The 19,995-nt window shown below is 36.4% G+C and overlaps 1 protein-coding gene across 1 annotated transcript in view; it reads left to right on the top strand.

The window, feature by feature from the left end:
• Positions 1-19,995, top strand: part of NETO1 (neuropilin and tolloid like 1) — a 68,823-nt gene that overhangs the window by 30,333 nt on the left and 18,495 nt on the right. The window contains exons 5-6 of the mRNA XM_074146512.1: positions 9,747-9,788; positions 9,898-10,025. Coding sequence (XP_074002613.1) covers positions 9,747-9,788; positions 9,898-10,025 — 170 coding nt within the window. The remainder of the gene's footprint in view (positions 1-9,746; positions 9,789-9,897; positions 10,026-19,995) is intronic.

Genomic DNA, 19,995 nt, shown 5'->3' with positions numbered 1-19,995 from the left:
CATGGGGGCATATAGCAAAAAATGTCTTACTGACAAGCAACCATCTTTATTCATTAATTTAGGTGGAAACCATTTGGAGTTAGGGTTTGTATGAATTGTTTGTTTTAGTCTAATACATTTTTCTATTCAAAATAATAAAAGTCTTAGCTGGCCTACTGTCCTGTTTCTTGTTTCTATGTTAGGTCAGTACTAGCAATTAATCGTGGTTTAGACTGTTCTTTGGCACTTTTAATTGCATGAAATGGGAGAAAAAACAACTATTTGAAGAAAAGGGAATATCAGACTCATGAAGTTGTAACCAGAAGGAAGCAGATGAACTGTAAGGCCAAAAAACCTAGCTGTAAATCCTTACTGAACCAAAAATTTATCAAAATGTTTTCCTCCCATAATCTCAGGAGAAGTTGAATTTCATAATACTGGAAAGAGTGGAAGGGTTATTGTTCCCTCCCCATATATTATTTATATTCCTTAAATATCTGAATGTTATTTTGTGTAATAAAATGTAAAATTCATAAGTTTGTGGGTAATTTAAGTAGGAATTCACAGTTTAACATGCAGAGTTATCTCCTTCCTGACAACTGGACTGTACTGAAACTCTTCCTCAGAGAAAACTGCTACCTTATGCTGCTAAAAAGATGAAGAAGCAAAAGTAAGTGCAAGAATATCTCCAAGTCAGTTCCACTGTATGCTCTGTAGCTAAAGCTGATGAAAACCCATCTTCTCATCCTGTAGAGACGGCTTTGCACATTTGGGAAGACTGCTGCGGTCAACGGCTCAGTGCCCCCTGAAAGGACAATTTCTAGGCAGGAAACCCCCTAAAAGTAGTAAAAAGAGAAGAAAAACTGCAGTTACTGAAAGCTATACTGCTATGGATGCTGAGAGAACAGAACAAAAGACATTTTTTCCTCAATTGTTTCTTGGACTTGGCGTTGATATGCCTTCCTCAGCAATTCATTGAGCTATATGGCTTTTAGAGTTCCTCTTCTTGCTCCCTGAAAGCGTAGGTTTAAACTCTATTGCATTGGCTGTGGTGGGCACATATAATTGCAATTAGAGTTGACAATTTGCTTTAATGAATGAATTTTCCTCTTCCTTTGATTTGGTTGGATTTTTGTTTGTTTGATTGATTGTATTTTTTTCCTTTAGGAAGAGATCATTCAGGCTCCAGTGAGAATGAAAACGTAGAATTCTCCTTTTGATACTTAACACCAACAGATTTCTACTTTGGATACAGAATACATTTTTAAAACATCTTGTGGCATTGGCTTTTGGAATCATACAAAGACTTTGTTATAGGAGAGCACTACAATATGATTCATCCAATAACTTTGAAAAATCTAGCAGTTGCACAGTAAACTAATTAATGGATTTTTTTCTATGGCTATTTCATTTCTTTCCACTCTATTCTGAAATATTATGTCTGCTTCATCTCTTTCTGGTATTTTATATAGCCAGATGATTAAGCAATCAGTTGTTTTTACAAACACAACTCAACTTTCAGTGCTCTCTGGCATGGTTATTCACCTTAGCAAAAGTCCACCTGATGTTTCTCTAGGCTGTAGGAGAAAAATATTTGGAGACAGCACAAGAAACCTCTTATTAAAGTAGAAGGTGAACTCTTTGCACATGGAAACTAGAGGACATATTTGAGTTTTTCTTGTGAGATGCAATTATTTTCAAAAAGATGCCAATAGCCTACATGGCATAGTTGGTGTGGCCAGTGACAGCAAGGGAATGTTAGTTGGGGTAAACACTATCCTGACATTTCTGTTTGTATTGGAAATGTATCTTAATGTATGGTCAACTACAGTTTATTCAATACTATTTAAGTAGCACAAATAATATATTCTGTTGAATATAATAACTGAAAAATATGTAGCTCTTTAAAAATGGGAACACTGCAGTGAATGTATTCATTCTGTTGAATGTTCTGAGGTAAAACTGGGAGAAAGCATTTCTCCTATGATAAAGTGAAGTTACTTTATATTATCAAGTTATTCCCGTTAAGTTCCTTTTTGTCCTGGGAAATCCATTCTATTGACTGATACATCATGAACGCCTTCTCTGAAAAGGATATGTAGATTTAACACTCAGTGGTAGCAAGCAATAACCATATATAAATTGGTTCAATCTGGAGAAGTAATGCCTAGCAACCAGTTGTGGATAAACTCTTTGGATCATTTTTACCTACATTTCTGCCATGAACTTAAAGTGTTATTTCCTTGGGCTAGGCTAGGAGTTCTATCTAACAAATCAATGAGACAAACCCCAAGCCTTTGTAGTTTTATGCTGATATTGCATGACTAGGCCATACTTAGCATTCAACATCTTGCAGGAAAAACTCCGTAGCACTTTTATGTTGCACATCTTTCTTCCTAGTCAAGTTCAGAGACCATTAGTCAGTCACAGGAAGCCATTGGGATATTATCTTGGGGATACAAGATACTGCCTTTGACTGACAGTCAGTCCTGGTGGTCAAGTAAGCTGCACTGTCACAGCAAGGCTGCATTGCTCAGATAAAGTGGGCTTCTGAGCTCATTCAGTCATTTCACATGTTTCCGAGCAACTGGCAGATAAAGGTATATGCAGGCCCTGAAATATTCGTCATAGGATCATTTTTCCCCGTCTTTCTACACACAGGGGAACATGATGCCTAACTGGAGCACTCAGCTGCTAGTGTAAATATTTAACATAATAAAAATGATCCCACACATATCATCAAGGCTCCCAGACTTCCTCTTTCCACTCAGAGGTCTGAATATGACATTTTTGCCCATTCTTGCTCTCCTTTCTCACTGTCAGTTCCAAGAAGCACTTCTCACTTCTGGGATTTGGGTGCACATATCAAGCAGTACAATCATTTGAGGATGATTCCCAGGCTCTCATGAGTCCTCTTACCTTCTGAGATGGTTTCCACCCATACAAAATGAACACTGGAGAAAGAAGCTACCCTAAACAGTTCAGAGTAGACAAGGGAGGCAAGCAGGCTAATATCTTACAGCCTGCCATTGTGTGCATGAAAATATCGCCAAAAGAAAGACAAAGTAGTGTCTCCTTTTGGAGCTACATCCTCAAAAACAGAGTTTCTCAAACTTCTGGAGAGTACAAAACTTTTTTGGCTTATTTGTCTTCATATGACTGCCTGCTGATCTAATAGCAGGTAGAACTTCAAGGTGAAATACCAAGAGTCACATTCACTTTTACATTTGCATTTACCACCTTTAAGTTCTTTCATGACTTTGCTAAGGAATGAAAACTTTGAGAAGCATTGTTTTAGATTACAAATATGTATCCTCCAAAATAGCCACCCTTGCTCACAATATTGTTGTTAAAAGAAGGAACATAGAAAACAAAGAGCAAATACAACACATGCTGTTGCCAGCTATAATTATTATAGAACTGGTTTTCAAGATGACTAGCAAACTATAAGCTATCTTTGAAGATCCTTTAATATCTCTAATACAGACATAGACATATATATTGAAGTTTCAACATGAACTCAGATCTGAAAAGGTTCATCAGAACAAATTTAACTTTTGGCTAACAAGACAAAAATTTTTATATTTTTGCACATCTATTTCGCTTAGTTATTTTTGTGGGTTTTTTTTAGTTTTGTATTTTTCCTTTACTCTTTCCAGCAGAATAGCTATTTTAGAATTGCTTTAGTGATTCTTTGAGCAGACTTTTATGCTTTTAAAATCTTATGGTCATCATCTTCCAATATTTTTACTGTATCATCAAATCCTAGGATGAAATCATATAAAATACCTTAGAATAATTCTTCTGCTTTGTACTGAGTTCTGCATGCTCTGCTTTTACAGAGAATTATATTTCACCTCTCAAGAGTGCAGGGCTGCTTTAGGCTCCCAGAAATCATTGTAAAAGAACCTGACTTCATAAACTTCAAAATAAATAACTGGTGGCTTGCTGAATAGTGCAATTCTCTTTACTTTACCAGAGCATTGACATGTAAAATCAGGGCTCTAATCAGTTCTATGTCAGAGAACCATGTGCATGTGCTAAAATTTCATAAATATTGGTAGAAGGAAGTTGCCTATTTCTAGTCATTCAAAGACAGGAAAAAGAAAAGATGTATCTACAGCTGTCTGTCAATGAGTAAAAATGAACAGTTTCCATATTTAGGAAATATAGTTTCTACACAGTGTGACTACTTTGTGAATATATCCATTAAAAAAGGAGGTGTTTGTATTCACAAACAGCAAAAACTAATTTATGTTTCGAACACCAACCCTTTGTAGTATATAGGTTGATCAAATGATTAATTTATTTCTCATTTATAGAAGAAAATAAACAAAATATGTCGGCAGTTAATCACAATCAGGTCTCATGTCTGCATCAGGATTTTGTGGTACACATTTCCTTCATCTTGACTTCTTACCATAGAGTAATTGCTCATATTCTTCACTGCATATATTGTACTTCAGATATAAAAAACTCTGTGTAATTAAGTATATTTTAGCCCAGATGTGCTAAGGAGCATACAAGCTCAATCTTCCATTTTTTAAAAGAGATATTCAAGCATCTGTTGACTTAAATCATTTGACTTCCAAGATTAAGATATATATGAATTCTGTCAGTGCAAGCAACAGGTTTGACATTGACGGTGTAAGAAACTGTCCAAATGAACTTTACATGAAAAGCTAAAGAAACTGATGAATAGAATAAGAGAGGTTTACTCATAAATTTGTGCATTTGTGAGAAAGAAAATACTGTATTTTTTCTGTATGACTTAAAATTGCTTTTAAGAGCCTTGTGGAATCTGTATTTGAAGACAAGTTGAACAGTTTTGATAACTGTGTTTTTTTTATTCAAAATTTGATCTTTTTAAATAGATTTGTAATAATACTGACCAGCAGATTATTTTGTTGCTAGTAATCAGTTTGGACTTTGTTCATTTTCCCTGTTTCTGTTAGATACTATCTATCTGTCTCTTACAGAAATCACTCAGGTAATAGAGTTTTAAAAAATTTCACTCTCTGTGAAAGTGACTTAGAGTGAGAGAGGGCAAACATACATGTGGGTGCATATGTGGGCAAATAAGTTTCTTTGTGGATATGCCACTGCTGGATAACCACATAAGATGCTGCAGTTTACTTGTAAACAGAGTAATTTACATACTTTTTGAAGAGTCAGTCCCTTTTAACTTTAAAATTTTCTTTATTTCATAAGCTTTTTGAGCAATCAGATGCCCTAACTCACTACAATTTTCCTCTTTTTCTTTTTTCTATTTAAATTCCATGCTTGCCAGCTGCTTAGAAAATCCAGATGTGTTGCATCTTAACAGTGAAACTAAAAATAAAGAAATGTAGCATGATTTCCATGGGCCAGATATAGAAGAGATCCCAGAACCGGCATTCAAAAACTTTAGAGGCTCCCATGAAGACTTGGTAGATCCATTTGGAACCAGTCCTAAATATTACAGATTTCTCCAGGATGGACACATAAGTTCCCATGACTCAAAGCAAATTCCGTCAAAACAGAATCATCATGGTTGGAAACGACCTCTGATATCATGAGTCCAAACTTACACAGACAAAATACTCCTACAATCTTGGCCACTAGAGCGTGCAACAAGTCTACATTGTGCAGACTTGTGTAACCTCTGCTATTACCTTAGATTTGTCTTTCGCTAGTTGTTTCAGTATCGACCAATTCTGGTGTTTAGTTATTAATGAATCACAGGATCACAAAATGGCTGGAGTTAGAAGGGACCTTTGGAGGTCATCTTGTCCAAACCCCTGCTCAAGAAGAGTCACTTAGAACCAGTTACTCAGGACCACATCTACACAGCTTTTGAATATCTCCAAGGTTGGAGACTCCACAACCTCTCTGGACGACCTGTGCCAGTGCTCAGTCACCCTTACAGTGGAAAAGTGTTTTCTGATGTTTACCAGGAACCTCCTGTGTTTTGTGTTTCAGTTTGTGCCCATTGCCTCTTTTTCTGTCACTGGGTACCACTGAAAAGAGCCTGGCTCCATCCTGTTTGCACTCTCCGTTCAGGTATTTATACAGATTGGTAGGATCTTCTCTGACCCTTCTCTTCTCCAGGCTGAACAGTCCCAACTATCTCAGACGTTTCTTGTATGAGAGATACTTGAGTCCCTTAATCAGCTTCATGACCTTTTGCTAGACTGTCTCCAGTAGCTCCATATCACTTTTGTACAGGGGAACCGAAAACTGGACACAGCACTTCAAACGTGGCCTTAGCAGTGCCAAGCAGAGGGGAAGGATCACCTCCCTCAACCTGTTGGCAGCAGTGCTCCTAATGCAGCCCAGGATACTGGTATCCTTATGTATCCTTACTGGTGGCTGTAAGGATACATTATTGGCTTATGTTAAACTGGATGTCCACCAGGCCCCCCAGGTCCTTTTCTGAAACGCTGCTGGGTGGACTGAGCATATATTGTGCATGGGATTGTCCCTCCCCAGGTGAAGGTATTTGCACTTCCCCTTATTGAACTTCATAAGGGGAAGCCCATTTCTCCAGCTTGTTGAGGCCCCTCTGGATGGCAGCATGACCCTCTGGTGTATCAGCCACTCCTAGTTTTGTGTCATTAGCAAACTTGCTGAGAGTACACTCTGCCTCATTAACAAGATCATTAATGAAGATGTTAAACTGGATCTGACTCAGTATTGACCCCTTGGATACACTGCTCATTACTGTCCTCCAACTAGACTTTGTGCTGCTCATCACCATCGTCACAGGCCTGCTCATTCAGCCAGTTTCAAGTTCACCTCATAGTCTGCTCATCCACCCCATTTTTTTACTAGTTAAGGAAATCTAGAGATTATCACCATTTTCTCTTTGGGCCACTCTAAAGTTTCTCATTCTGTTTGTTTGCCAGTAACTGTAAATAACCCAGCACAGGTTTTTGCATCTCATAAGAAGTTTCTACTGTAATTTTGTGCTTCAGAGAGACTTTACAGAAAAGTTAATAGTAATAAACATTGCAGGAATCTATTATTTATGGAATAGGTTTGAATATATCACCAAAGGAAATTTCTGGATAACCTTTATTTTGTTGGTTTTGGTTAGTTTTAAAAGAGACATTCAATGCTTCAGAAAAGAGTCACAGAATTTATTTTGGATGTAAGGTCTTCCATTTACATAACCTTTACACATTTTCACATTTCTTATGAAAATTCCTGATCCTCTTTACATACTTCGTTTCCCCATTAAGGAGATCGTCATTAAAAAACTATGAATATTGCATTCTCCTCAAAACCTATTGGCTCCTGTTTTTCTCTCTCATTGCAGGTGATCAATCTTATTTTTCACAGCAAAATGTTCCTGTCTTGGGATGTTTTCCTAATGGGAACATGATTTTAATCAGGACTAACTATCGGAAGATCTAGCCAGTCAGTGTTTAGATATCATTAAAAGGATTCTGATTCAGCCAGACTGATAAGAACAATTTGATTGAATTATGTACAGAAGAGCCACTAAAGTATAATCTGTTTAATGGTAGACTATATAAAAAACAAACATTTGCTCAGTAAATATGCTTAAACACGGTTGAATTTCCAGCATCTCAAATAATACCTAATTTACAGATTGCTATTTTTATTATAATAATATTGGTATACTTTTAATGCTTAATGAAGTGTATCACCTCAAGTTTTATAGCTTTTATTTCACTATCACTCTTGAGATATTGAAAGGTTGCAAAAAGATAATCTTTCAAAACTGAGGAAGATCTGCCGAATTTCTAGATTTTTAACAGATTGTGCACTTTGATGTGGTTATATTCTAACTGTTCTGTTAACAAATGAGAACATAGTTTCAGAATTGTTTTTTGGGTCAAATTGCATGGTCTAGATTACACTTCAGCCTGGATTCTTACTACTAGCACTCCTTTATATGAAAACTCCTCCATTTAAGAGAAATCAGGTCTGGACGTTTTTCTCCTTCTTTCCTCTTCTGTACTTTGTTAATGTGGTGGAGTGTTTTCGGTAGATCAGGGTGATCCTTGCAAACTCGGCAAAAGGGAGAAATATAATGGTTACACCAGACACAGTTTGGATGTTAATTTGAACTAATAGTCAAAGTAGGCTTCCTTAAGTATCTTGCTTTCAGCACTAGATATCAACATCTGAGTACATTAGCTGAAATATTTAATTACATTTAGTGTTGTTGATCATCCTATTTATCTACTGATCTATAAAACTGCTTAACAATTAATGCTAATTGCCTGCTCAATTATATTTGCAGTCCCTTAAGTTCATGGTATTTACTCATGATTTATATTGTGCAACTATAAAAGACAACTGGGAAGAACAGCAGCAAGTTGGTTACAGGGGGCCAGTTTAAAAAAGTGATTTTACAACTCCAGTTTTTGAAGTAAACATATTTTCACTGTTCAGGTAAAAAAGGATGATCTTGCTTATAGAGCACTAGACTTTTCCAGGATATTACTTAGTTGTGATTCTTACTGTCATGACTCATCTAAAGCTAGAGGGAAAGAGAAGTTTTGGTGGTGGATTGTTTTAATGTTTTTTTTTTATTTGATACATTTCCTACTTCCAAACTTTCTCTTCATTGTTTTATTTATAGCTTTTTCTACACTGACCCAATCCTGAAACAATAAGATCAGTTTCTTGAGGATAGTACACAGCTCAAACTCTACTGTGGTTTTCCTCTTGTTCAATCCTTTTGAGGCCTGGATGTGTCTGTATGTGTCTCAGGAGAAGCTTAATGAAGAGTGTTTGTATATAAGTGTTTATCATTGTTTTCAGAAGACCAGATACTATCAACTTTTCAGAAAAATAGTAAAGGCTTTTTTTTTTTTTTTTTTTTACTCCTGAAAATGAGAAAAAAAGCGCGGAACATTCATTTTAGGTCAAAAAGCAGTGCAAGTGATAAAAATCTCCCAGATGAGACCAGTCTGTCCTGAAGAAATCATCTTCTCTTGAAATACTATAGCCTTCTGCACATTTCTGGTTTTGGACAATGTCTTCAAACTGGGCCAAATTTTGTGAAATTATGATTTGTCTACAGATAGCTTTCTATTGAAACATATGTCGGAGACGAAACTCATTTCATCTCTGTGTTATATTTGGCTATAAAAGCATGACACAAAGAACCTCAGAGAGTAAATATAATCATGTTTATCTGTTTGAAAATAGCACATGTATTAGACTTATTACCTTATTAGCATGATGAATTCCATTGTAAATCTTTATGGTATTTATTCCAGGAAGACCAAGTGGTTGTTTCTGCCAAAGAAAGTGTCTCCTCTTTGTCAGTAGGGATGGCAGAGTATTCATAAACACAGAACAAAGTTTAGATTTCTCTAGTTAAATGGAGTGTTATAATCATAATACAAAATGCAAAATAGGCAAAAGGATTCTGAATGGATCTGTAAATATATCCTCTTTCATTAGATTGATGTATTAAAATATCATGTGGTTAGCTGTGTGATGTTCTTGCTTGCTAGTGTATGCAGAAATATTTTTGAACTCACTCTTCTGAAAAAGAGAAACATAGAAAAGCAGGATTTCATAGCAGAAAAAAAAAAAAAGACCTTGGTATGATAGTATCAATAATTTATGCATTAATAATGAGTTTGTTTTGACACAATTCTGACACATTTCTTATTTCCAAGAAATATATGTATAATCATAACTCGGAAGTGCATTGTCAAATTTTAGCACATTGACATTGCACATTGACATTACAACCAAGATAGTGAACAAAACTAATTTTGTCTTTCTCGATTTTTAAGATCCAGATTTTAAGGACCTTGGAGTTTTGAAACCATTGCCAGGTTGGTATGTTGTGTTTTATTTTAAAACTTCAAGGCTTTTGCATTCTGCTGTAGAAAATATTTTTGTTTGCTGTTCAGGTTTCATTTTTTCTGGTATTTTGTTATTCAGTTTGTGAGTTTGAGATGGGAGGACCTGAAGGAATTGTGGAATCGGTACAAATAGTTAAAGAAGGAAAAGCTTCTGAAACTGAAGCAGTAGACTGTAAATGGTACATCCGAGCACCACCTCGATCCAAGGTCAGTCCTTATTCAGTTGCTGATTTGCTATTTAATTTAAGAAATTGACTTTTCTAATATGTTGTACATTTCTTAGCACAGTCAGATCTTGTTTAATAACTTTACAGCTTGAACTTGTAAACTATTTTTTTTCCTTCTGCTGTGGAAGGGTAATTTGTCACCTGAGTCAAAATAACCTTCTTTCTCAATAAATAATGATGTGGGCAGAGTTTATTTGCTTTTTGTGCCATAAGTATTTTTCTTAAATTCATCTTTAATTTTGCTCACATTTTTAAAGAATCAATCTGTTTTCTTAAGCAGGAGGTAATCTTATCACCTTAATTTTCAATATATTTCAAATACCTAATATGGAGACTACTAAGGGAATATTGCTGGGTCCCTAAGGTCATCATTGTTTCTCACCTGGGAGATTTGAAAATGGAGCCAAGGTAAAATCACGTTCCTATGAGATCTTTAGTTCCTTTGGTTTAGAGCCACAGACAAAAAGAGATAGTGTTTTCTCTCCCACCACAGTCAACAAGCCATACCTTTGTAACAGGAGAGGGCTGCAGTGAATTTAACAATTATTTTCTGTAATTCTATTTGAGTTCCTCTCTTATCCATGGTTTATCAGTTATTATATGGATTAATTGTTACTGGCTACACTACCATTCCTCCTCTCTTTGCAACTGGAACAGCTTTGTGCTTCCCATCTACTTTCATCCACTCTGCTAAAGACAACTCCATGTTATATTTTTTCTAGCTGTCTTTTATGGGACAGGAAAGGTTTTACAAGGCAAAATTAATATATCCACTAATCTCTGCTGTCTTTATACAGATAATGCTTTTTTATATCATCTCAGAGCAGACTACTGAATATATCTAATTGTTCCAACATTTGGTATTGAATAAGCAGAGGGAAGGGTTTTCCAGAAGACAAAAAGTCTAAGTATAAGCATTTTTCTGTTGTGAAAGTTTAGGAGAGGAGTTGAATAGTTGGCTCATAAAGACTACAGATAAATTACTTCCAGAATATACTTTAATCTCTTTTTTTTTTTTTTTTTTTTTTTTTTTTTTACTTTTGGATAAAGTCAGTATTCTTAGAGGTTTTCAATTAAGTAGATGAGCTTTCCACTTTGCTACAGTAAGTAGCTATAGATGTGAAATGACTGGACTGATGAATGATTATTGCATACGTTGTATGCTTAGGTATTAGTAGAAAGAAAACAGGTAAACAAAGAATTATGCTTATTAGAATCAGCACAACTAAATAAGATACTAATATTGTCCTCTAGTCTTAATTTCAGTTTATGCTGGGTTGGTAGATAACATCATTGTGATATTCTCACTTGACCTAAGTCTAAAGTTCTATATGATTCAAAGTCCTGCTAGAAATCCCATATTTATTTAACTGTAGGATTTATCCACACTTCAGTTCTGAAGTAACAATACAAATTGTGTAGGTACACAACCATAAACACAGTGTGTAGCAGAAGAATGTCACACTACAGCTGTTAATATAGGATTAAAGATTCTTTGGTAGTATGGACTTCTATACCTGCATTTAGTTATGTTGCATTTCAAAAAGCGTATACCAGCTGAAGAGCATCTGGAAGGGAAAGCAATGACAGAGTTCCAGAAAACCTGAGGAAAGACTGAAAGTTATTCAATGTCATCTAGAATATTTTCTGAAGGAGCATGATACCAGATAATAAAAGGCTTTTACAATGAGGAAGGAATGTTCTGATGTCCATGTGTATAGGATAAGTCATGGTTTTTCACTCCAAAAGAAAGATTCGGGTTAGATACTAAGGAAGCAAATTTCAAACAGCAAGGAGGGGATTATGAGTGATTGGTCAGTAAAATTTTTTTAAGCCAGCATTGCTAGCAGTCTTAAAGTGCAGGTCTTTTCTCTCTATTAAAAATGAGAGAAACATTACTAATCCTACTTTTAGGAAGAGGAGTGGCCCGGGTCATCTCTTGATGAATCTTGCTACTCCTGTTTTATAGAATTTTCATATATTAAGGAAGGACTTAGTGGTTAAAACTTTTAAAAACCTTATATGAAGTAAGATCTATGGTAAGATTGTTTATTGGCCCGATTCAATTGAACTGGATTCTATTGTCCATATTTTACAGTTAGCTTCCTTTGCGCATATTTAACCTTGAACTAATGATATATTCAGTACAATAATTTAGTGACATCATTCTAATTTATGGCAACTTGCACCTATGAAAACAGGCTCTCCTGCTAAGAACAGTAAGAACTCAGCAGACGTCTTTAAATCCACAGGTTTCTGTACTCTGGGCTGCACAGTTTGTTACTGGGAACTATGCCTAAAAGGCCAGAGTTTCTCAGACAGACTGAGGGTTGGATCTTTACATCTTTAGTTTCTTAATTAAACTGTGCCAGAATGCAGGCTGCTTGCAATTTCATTTGGCTTAAGCTCATCCAATCTAAACTGTCTGCAGAAGCAAGATGCAAGTCCTTTCCTTGGTTTGCAATTCCCGATTCAAGCCAAGTCTGAGCTCAACATATGAGCAATGAGATCAGTCAGGGAGTATGAACCTGAGATCTCTTCAACCTGACAGTCTGGATGTAATGCTGCTGCTATCCTCAGCAAGCTAGAATGGGACAGAGAACAGCAAATTTCTTGCACACACTTAGAGCCACCACTAATTACCTTATAGAATCAAAAGCAAAATACTGAAAGCGTATGAAGAACCGAAACTTTCTGGAAGTGCAGAAGACAGCAGGAGGCAGTTTAAGCAGAACTTCAATCTATACAAAGACATGGAGCCTTGTATTTGACAGCGACTGGTTGCAAAGTGTGTGTTTCTTGTAATCATTCAAAGTCAGCTCCTGCTGAGCAAGATAGCTGAGAATCTGGAGTTCAGAAATACTGGGGGTTCTGCACTTTGCATAGAAGCAAACTTCAATCAGTAGAGAGCAAGAATGTAAAATGAAGAAGACAGCTGCTGACCAAGTATGCCAACCGACCCAAAACAGTAAAGAGCTGGAAGAACCTCCCCATCCCAAAACTCTTCACTGTAAGACTGCTGTTGGGGAGCAGGGGGAGAGGGATGTGTGGCGTGCAGAGTGGGAGCAGGGCAAGGGTGGCCACAGGACCAGGACGTGGCTGATGAGGAGAGCTAGGCAGGCCTAGCCATGGCGGCTGGGTTGTGGTGGCTAAGTTCGACAGTGGCAATGGGGCCAGACATAGCTTGAGCTGGGCCAGCAGCTCAGTGAGATGAGGCTGGGGCAGTGACGCTCAAGGCTGGGCATGGGCCAAACGCCCAAGTGGGGCCAAGACACTTGTGTATTTACAAAGCATAGGCTACCTAGTAGAGGCTCTAAATCACCTATCACTGTTTTCATGATGGACCTTGTATCCACATATCTGATCAAAGAGACGATGTTTTCAGTTCCAGGTGCCTGATTTTCAGATTGAATGTAGTCTGGTGAGAGAATGGGCTGTTGCACACACGTTTCCTAGACAGGTAGGAAGAAACATGTGGTGAAGAAAATTGCAGAGCTACAAGTCTGTATGAACCAATCTGACTAAACCAAAATATTTTCTGTTCTCACATGTGAAGTGAAAACCTTTGCTGTCAGATGAGACCTGTAAGAAAAAAAACATTTAAGCTGTCAGCGCTAGCAGACTGGCATATCCCTAATTTTTGGAGGCTTCTTAATTAGATGTAGAAGAGAAGGTTTAAGTAGTGCACTAAAATTTAATAGGAGGCATTTGAATGGCAGTTCCTGAAATGTTACAAAGAAATGAAATTTAGAGACCGAAAAACCTAATAACCAGAGACGCTTTTACAGGCTCCATCTTTGAAGAAGCTTTGAAGCTTGCTAACATACAGATAATGCAAATAATATTATGAATGAAAAAAAAAAACCCACCCACATTTATATAGCATCCCTGGAACAAGGTGAACAAATTAGGTTTAAACAAATAGAAAATATTGTTTACTTACATTAAACTATTAAAATAACTTCTCTGAAACAGTGTTATGCAAGACAAGTACCTGTGTAGAATTGTGTATGTAGAATCTCTTCTATCAGGCATGGTAATACACATGCCAGAGTAGTACTGACAAAAAAAACCCACTTTTAAGTTAGCATGAATCTATTCCATTCAGGTATAGAAATATAATCAACCTCAACATCGCCAAACCAAATTATTGTTAGGAAATGCAATTTTAAAAACCTACTGATGAAAGTAATAATGCATCTACCAAAGAGAACAGAAGAATCAGGATGTGATGTACAGTTTTCAGTGTTAAAAAGCAGGACAGCACCAAAGAGCTGTAAAGGTTGTCGCTTGCAAACAATTTGCCACTGTATGAGAGAAAAATGAAGGTGACTTGACGGTTAGAATAAATGTCAGTTATTGGGGACTTGCAGAAGTCTGAAGAAACAAATAGGACAAAGCAAAGAAATCTGAAGAGCTTCCCTTGTCCAGGAAAATGGTATTTTGATGCCTGAGCCTGGCTGTGAATCACAGTGTTAGAAGAAGTACCATATAAGGTTGTCACTTCTGAGAGAGTGTTCTCCAAACACCAGCAGAGAGGAAAATATTAGGTATGAAGCTCTCTCTTTGTACAGCATGGTCCCGGACTGGTAACAGCAGGCATAAAAATGTCAAAAAACCCTCAAACAAAAAAACCAAACAGAACACGTAGTGTTAACACTTTCATGCTTAAGTAATGTTGATTTTCAAAAAATAAGTTTAGGATCCAAGCAACAGGACAGGCTACTTTAGAAGACAAATTCAGCATTGTTAGTAATATGTTTGTTAGGCTGGTATGCTTGTCGTCTTTTTGCCTTGAAGGAGATTAATTAGTGTTGCACAATCTGCTTAAAAAAACTGGGCTTCCCTGGCCTAAATTCTAGAGGTATCATCTTGAAAGTCCTTTGTTAATCACATAAAGCTGAACAAGATGCAGAATAAAGCAAACACTGTAACTGATCACTGAGCAATGGGGAAGGACATAGGACCATTTAACCCAGTCCTGTGCTTACAAGAGAATTCACTGAACCTAGAAGTTGAATATGTAAAATCCGGATGTTTGGCCCTGATGAAGAGGAGATTTTTGTCTTGCATCTAAATGACTTCTGGCAGTTGAATGATGGCTTTTTGTTTGTTTGTTTTGTTTTGTTTTGTTTTGTGTTGAAGCGTTATAAAGGACTGGATGTCTGGGCACATATATTAAGTCTGATACTCTGGGATATGGTTTGAAACTTTTCCTGACTGGCCTGATCAATCATGTTGTCAGCCCTAACCTTCAGTGATTGATTAAAAAGCAGAACTCATCAAAAGTGATTCACTATGAAGAGATTATGATCTGACCATTTCACTGAGGTGATATATTATTCATAGTTTACAACCATTCTTTTTTTTTTTTTTCTAATGTAGGCAGAGATTTCTGTTGTTTTCAAATTTAAATTAAAAAAATAGTTAAACTTATGCAGCATTTCCTTTTTCATGACTTAGATGATAATACAAACCTTAAAGTTGACAAGAGAATTATTTAAAATATACTGTGACCGAGCATAAATTATATATGCCACAGTTGCAGTGAGGGTTTATCAGTTTTGTTGCTAATGGCATTGGTATTTGCAGTGACATCTTGAAGCTCAGGAAAAGGTAATACTTGTGCACTAGGAGCCTGTTCTTTTAAGTAATGTGAAACTGATGATTTGAGTAAAGCGTCTTATTAAAACTTTACAACAAAAATATGAAAGAAGAAGATATGGCAGTTATGCTGCTTCTTTCAAATGAGATGTTCTATTCAACAAGAATGTCCTGATTATGCTAATAGTGTTTCAGTACCTAAGGAAATGTTAGCATTCTAAAAACTGCCATTGGCATCAATGAAAAAAGGCTTAATGTAGGCAGATGGTGGCGTTTGAGTTTGTGACCTCTTTTTTATTCATTTGTTTTCTTTTAGGGGAGCAAAGTTGCTAATCCACTGCTGGTAGAAGTAATGACTAAGATCTCAGTAAATGAAATAACCAGAAATATTGATAATTTTGCTCTCACTTTCTGCTTAATTTCTTTTAGTGAGATCCACATACCAGTGAAAGTAGTGAGAATATTGCCACTGATTTCAGAAAACTATGTATCAGGAACATTTTGCATTAGATAACAGTTTGTCATATAATCAGTTTTATTCTTTCCCTGGGGAAGTCAATTTATTAGTCATTTTCTTTTGCCAGTGTGGATCTTACAGACAGTGACAGGAACAATGGCAAATATATAGTAATAAAACCATAAAAATTGGCAGAGGTGTGCAGATGCAATTAAATTATTTCAGCTCTTTAAAATAAAATCTGATCCAATATCAAGGTATCAGTTTGTGTAATCAAGTTTCCAGTTTTTAAAAATGCACTGCAGTCTTAATCCGTAGGTCTGATCCAAATATACTTACGTAAATGGAAAGATACCCACTGATTTCAGTGAGCTTTGGATCAAGTAATCATTACTTTATATAAAGTTCCGGGTAATAGTCATCTCCAAAGGAAACTGTAAGAATGAAACTCCAAGTCACGTCAGAATATCAGGAATTTATTTTCTTTAATTTATGAAACTTCATGCTATTGAAGAAGGTGCCATCTTTTTTTCTGAAGGATGGTCATAGATTTTAAAGCCAAATATTTCTTTCCAGTGGTTCCAGGACCTATCAAGTCTATATATGTTATGATTTTAGCTGAATTTATCACAGAGAGAAATAGACTCATATGATCAACAGCAGAATTCAGGCTTGGGAAGAACTGGAAGTGTTGGCTTCTTCACTGAAAGACTCAAAGTAAAATGCTAACGTATTGTTCTCTTGATTCCTTCTCAGCATTTACAGTTGCTACTTTAAGAAATATTTTACTATTTTATAAGGGTAGTGTGCCACCAGAAACTAGAGAATGTCAAATGATAAGCCCATAGAAATAAGACTTTGGCTGTACTGTTATATGAACAATCTGTTTGAACGGGTCAGGAATAATTGATGAATGCTGGAAATTGTTGTGAGAGCTGGTATTTTATAACCACAGTGAGGATTAGCACACATTTCTTGTAAGAATGAAAACTGATATAAATTACATCTCAATACTGAAATGGGATACCAAATACAAGATACGTGTGCTTATATATATGTATACATACATACATATGTACATATAAATGTATATATATAAGACAGCAGGATAGAAATAAAGAACAAATGAACAAGTGTTAAGAAGTCCTCCTCCCATTAGGTGAAGTATAGTTTTACTAATGTTCTGCAGTCAGATCAAGGTATCTTTTTCTGCAGTAAGAGCTTTCCTGAAGAATGTTGTAAGACAAAAATATGATAGATGTACATTGTGTTATATCTTTATGGTCTATCATATCTATACATGGTATATTAGAACATGTATATGGTATACATGTGATAGGCATATATGGCTTTAAAATAATAAATCATGACAATAACATGTTGAAAGCCTTCTGTGCGTTCCTATAAGACGTTTGTCTGACATGCTTAACTTCCTGGAAAACAGTCATATGTATACAGTATTGCATATAATCAGCTGCAGAAGGATTTTATTGCATTACCTGTGACAAAGCTGGCAAGCAGTGAAGCACCCATCTGAAGCCGGCAGCTTCTGTTAGTGGAGGAAAGAAAAGCAAGGTGCACATTCAACTCTCCATTCTAAGTGAAACATTATGCAGAGATGGACTATCTCAGCAGCTTTACAGGAGAGGCTGGGTGCCAGGGTTTCACAGTTCTTGTTATGGTTTTGTTTGAGCAGGAGCAACTGGTTTCTAGGACACAGGAAGCAGCTCTCTGGTGTGTCCCAACTATGTCCAGTTGCTGAGTGTGGGTATCATGGCTCTGTCTCTTCCTATATATCACTCCCTCATAATCTTTCTCTGTCAGGACAATAGCATGCCTGTGCCAGCTGGAGCCCAAGAGCCACCAATACAAGAGAGTCTAAAACCTCATCTCTTGTTGCCCACCCCAGTTCTGCATGGCTGCATTTGAGTCACTGACTGGTTCAAAATTCCTGTCTGCAGCTCTCTTGCTGGCCTTTTGCCGCTCATTTTTGCTTGGCTCCAATTAATTTTAGTTTCTGCACATTTTCATACACTTCGATCAGCTACTTTCTAAGAAGTAGCTCACAGTGAAGGTCAGCCATCTGCCTGGTGGCCATGGAAGTGGCTGATGCTATATAAACAGAGAAGAGCAGAAGCGAGCCACGCTGAAGACAAGAATTACCTGAGGAGCTAAAGTAGTCAGGCATGACTAAGACAGAAATGCTCCAAATATCTGGAGAACACCAAGAACAAGGATTTGGAGCACAAGAAGGAGTAAAGGGTCAGGTGCCTGAGCACCTGGGGAGGGGAGGAAGAGTGTAGAAAATGAAAGAGAGACTTGCAGAGGGAGTGGCCAGTGCAGAGGAACTTCGGAAATGCATTTTCTGCACTCAACAAATCTTCAGAATTCAAGAAAAGGCTTTTAGTATGACTTCACCAAGGAAGTAGGTGACCTGTTTTAACAGGAATGGAAACTTTATGTCCCTCAGTAGGAGAGGAAATGGTGAGACATCTCAAGACAACACTTTTATAAAAAGTGGAGGATACTGTGATAAAATTTCAGCAATGCTGGATGACTGAAATCTAGTAATTTTTCATTCCACTGTAGGGGTGGAGCAAGCAGTAAATGAAATTAAAAACACTATAAAAAGTATTCCTTGATATAAGATGGTGCCATCTTAATATTACTTACTGTGTTGCTGTTAACTGTCCCATTTTTTAGAGATCAATATAAGAAGCATCCTTAATTTATAGTATTTAAAAAACAGGATATGTGGTGAAAGTAGAATTCACTTAAGTGCAATTTAATTGAGATCTATTCCTCTGAAGATTTCTGGAGAATGGGAATGTTGGAAGAGAAGTAAGGATTACCATAAGAAATAACATACTAGAAGAAGGTTAAGCAAGCAAAATGAAACTTAGTATACCAAATTTCATATGATAGTAAAAATTGTTTTATGAATATTCATTGGAGAGAGACCGGCTTCAAAGTGTAACAAGGAATGAAAATGTACTATAATGCAGTATCTGAGAAGGCTCATTTAAAAATCTGAGCTATTATTAAACAGTGGCAGACCGATAATAGCACATAATTCTCTAACCATAAAAGCTTTAATATATTAATGAGGTGAAGTGGTGAGTCCTGTTGCTACTAGGATATGCTGTGTTTGTGTACTTTAGGCAAATCCAGAGAAGCTTTTTAAACAATTGTTCTGTGCATGTAAAAAACTACCTGAAGTTAACAACATTGTTTGTAAAGAAGTATACCTGATGTCTAATACAGTGGAATTTCTTTTTGGTTAGTTTTTCAAGTGAAGATGCATATAACTGGTTGCTGGGTATGTTTACTGGCTTTTCATGCTATTTCTACCCTACTTCAACTTTCTGTATCATTCCCTTGAAGTCTCCTGGGTACACTTGGCAGTTTGATTATGTACCATGTGTTTATTTAATATATTACTTAGCTTCTCTGTTGCTGGAATACTTGATGCTGCTTGTATTAGCAATTGCTTTTAAAATGAGTGGTTTTCCCTATTAAAGTCATATACAGAATTGAATATCAAACAATAGCATTTTCTCCTCACCTCTGCTTCTTTACAAGTAGATTTAGAGTTCTTTGCAAAAGGCAAGACATCTATTACATTTACTAGACAATTTAGTTTGTATGCAAGAGATTTCCTAAAAAACTTTCTAGGTTTCTAGCAGTTTCCACGAAATACTCTTGATTTCAACCCTGTTAAATTATGAAGATATATACCATAAGGCTTTGTTTAGAAAAGCTGAGATGGTGGCCAAATTGCTTGAGGAAACAAAAAGATTAATGATTGAGTTCTGCCTGGCTCCCAGATTCTCACTTCCTGAATCAGTGTAGCTGAGTCATATCACAAAGATGACACATATTGACTCTT

The sequence above is a fragment of the Numenius arquata genome, chromosome 4 (genome assembly GCF_964106895.1).
Source record: "Numenius arquata chromosome 4, bNumArq3.hap1.1, whole genome shotgun sequence".
Taxonomy (NCBI): domain Eukaryota; kingdom Metazoa; phylum Chordata; class Aves; order Charadriiformes; family Scolopacidae; genus Numenius; species Numenius arquata.
The sequence above is the reverse complement of the archived record's forward strand: the minus strand, read 5'-3'. Positions and strand labels throughout refer to the sequence as shown.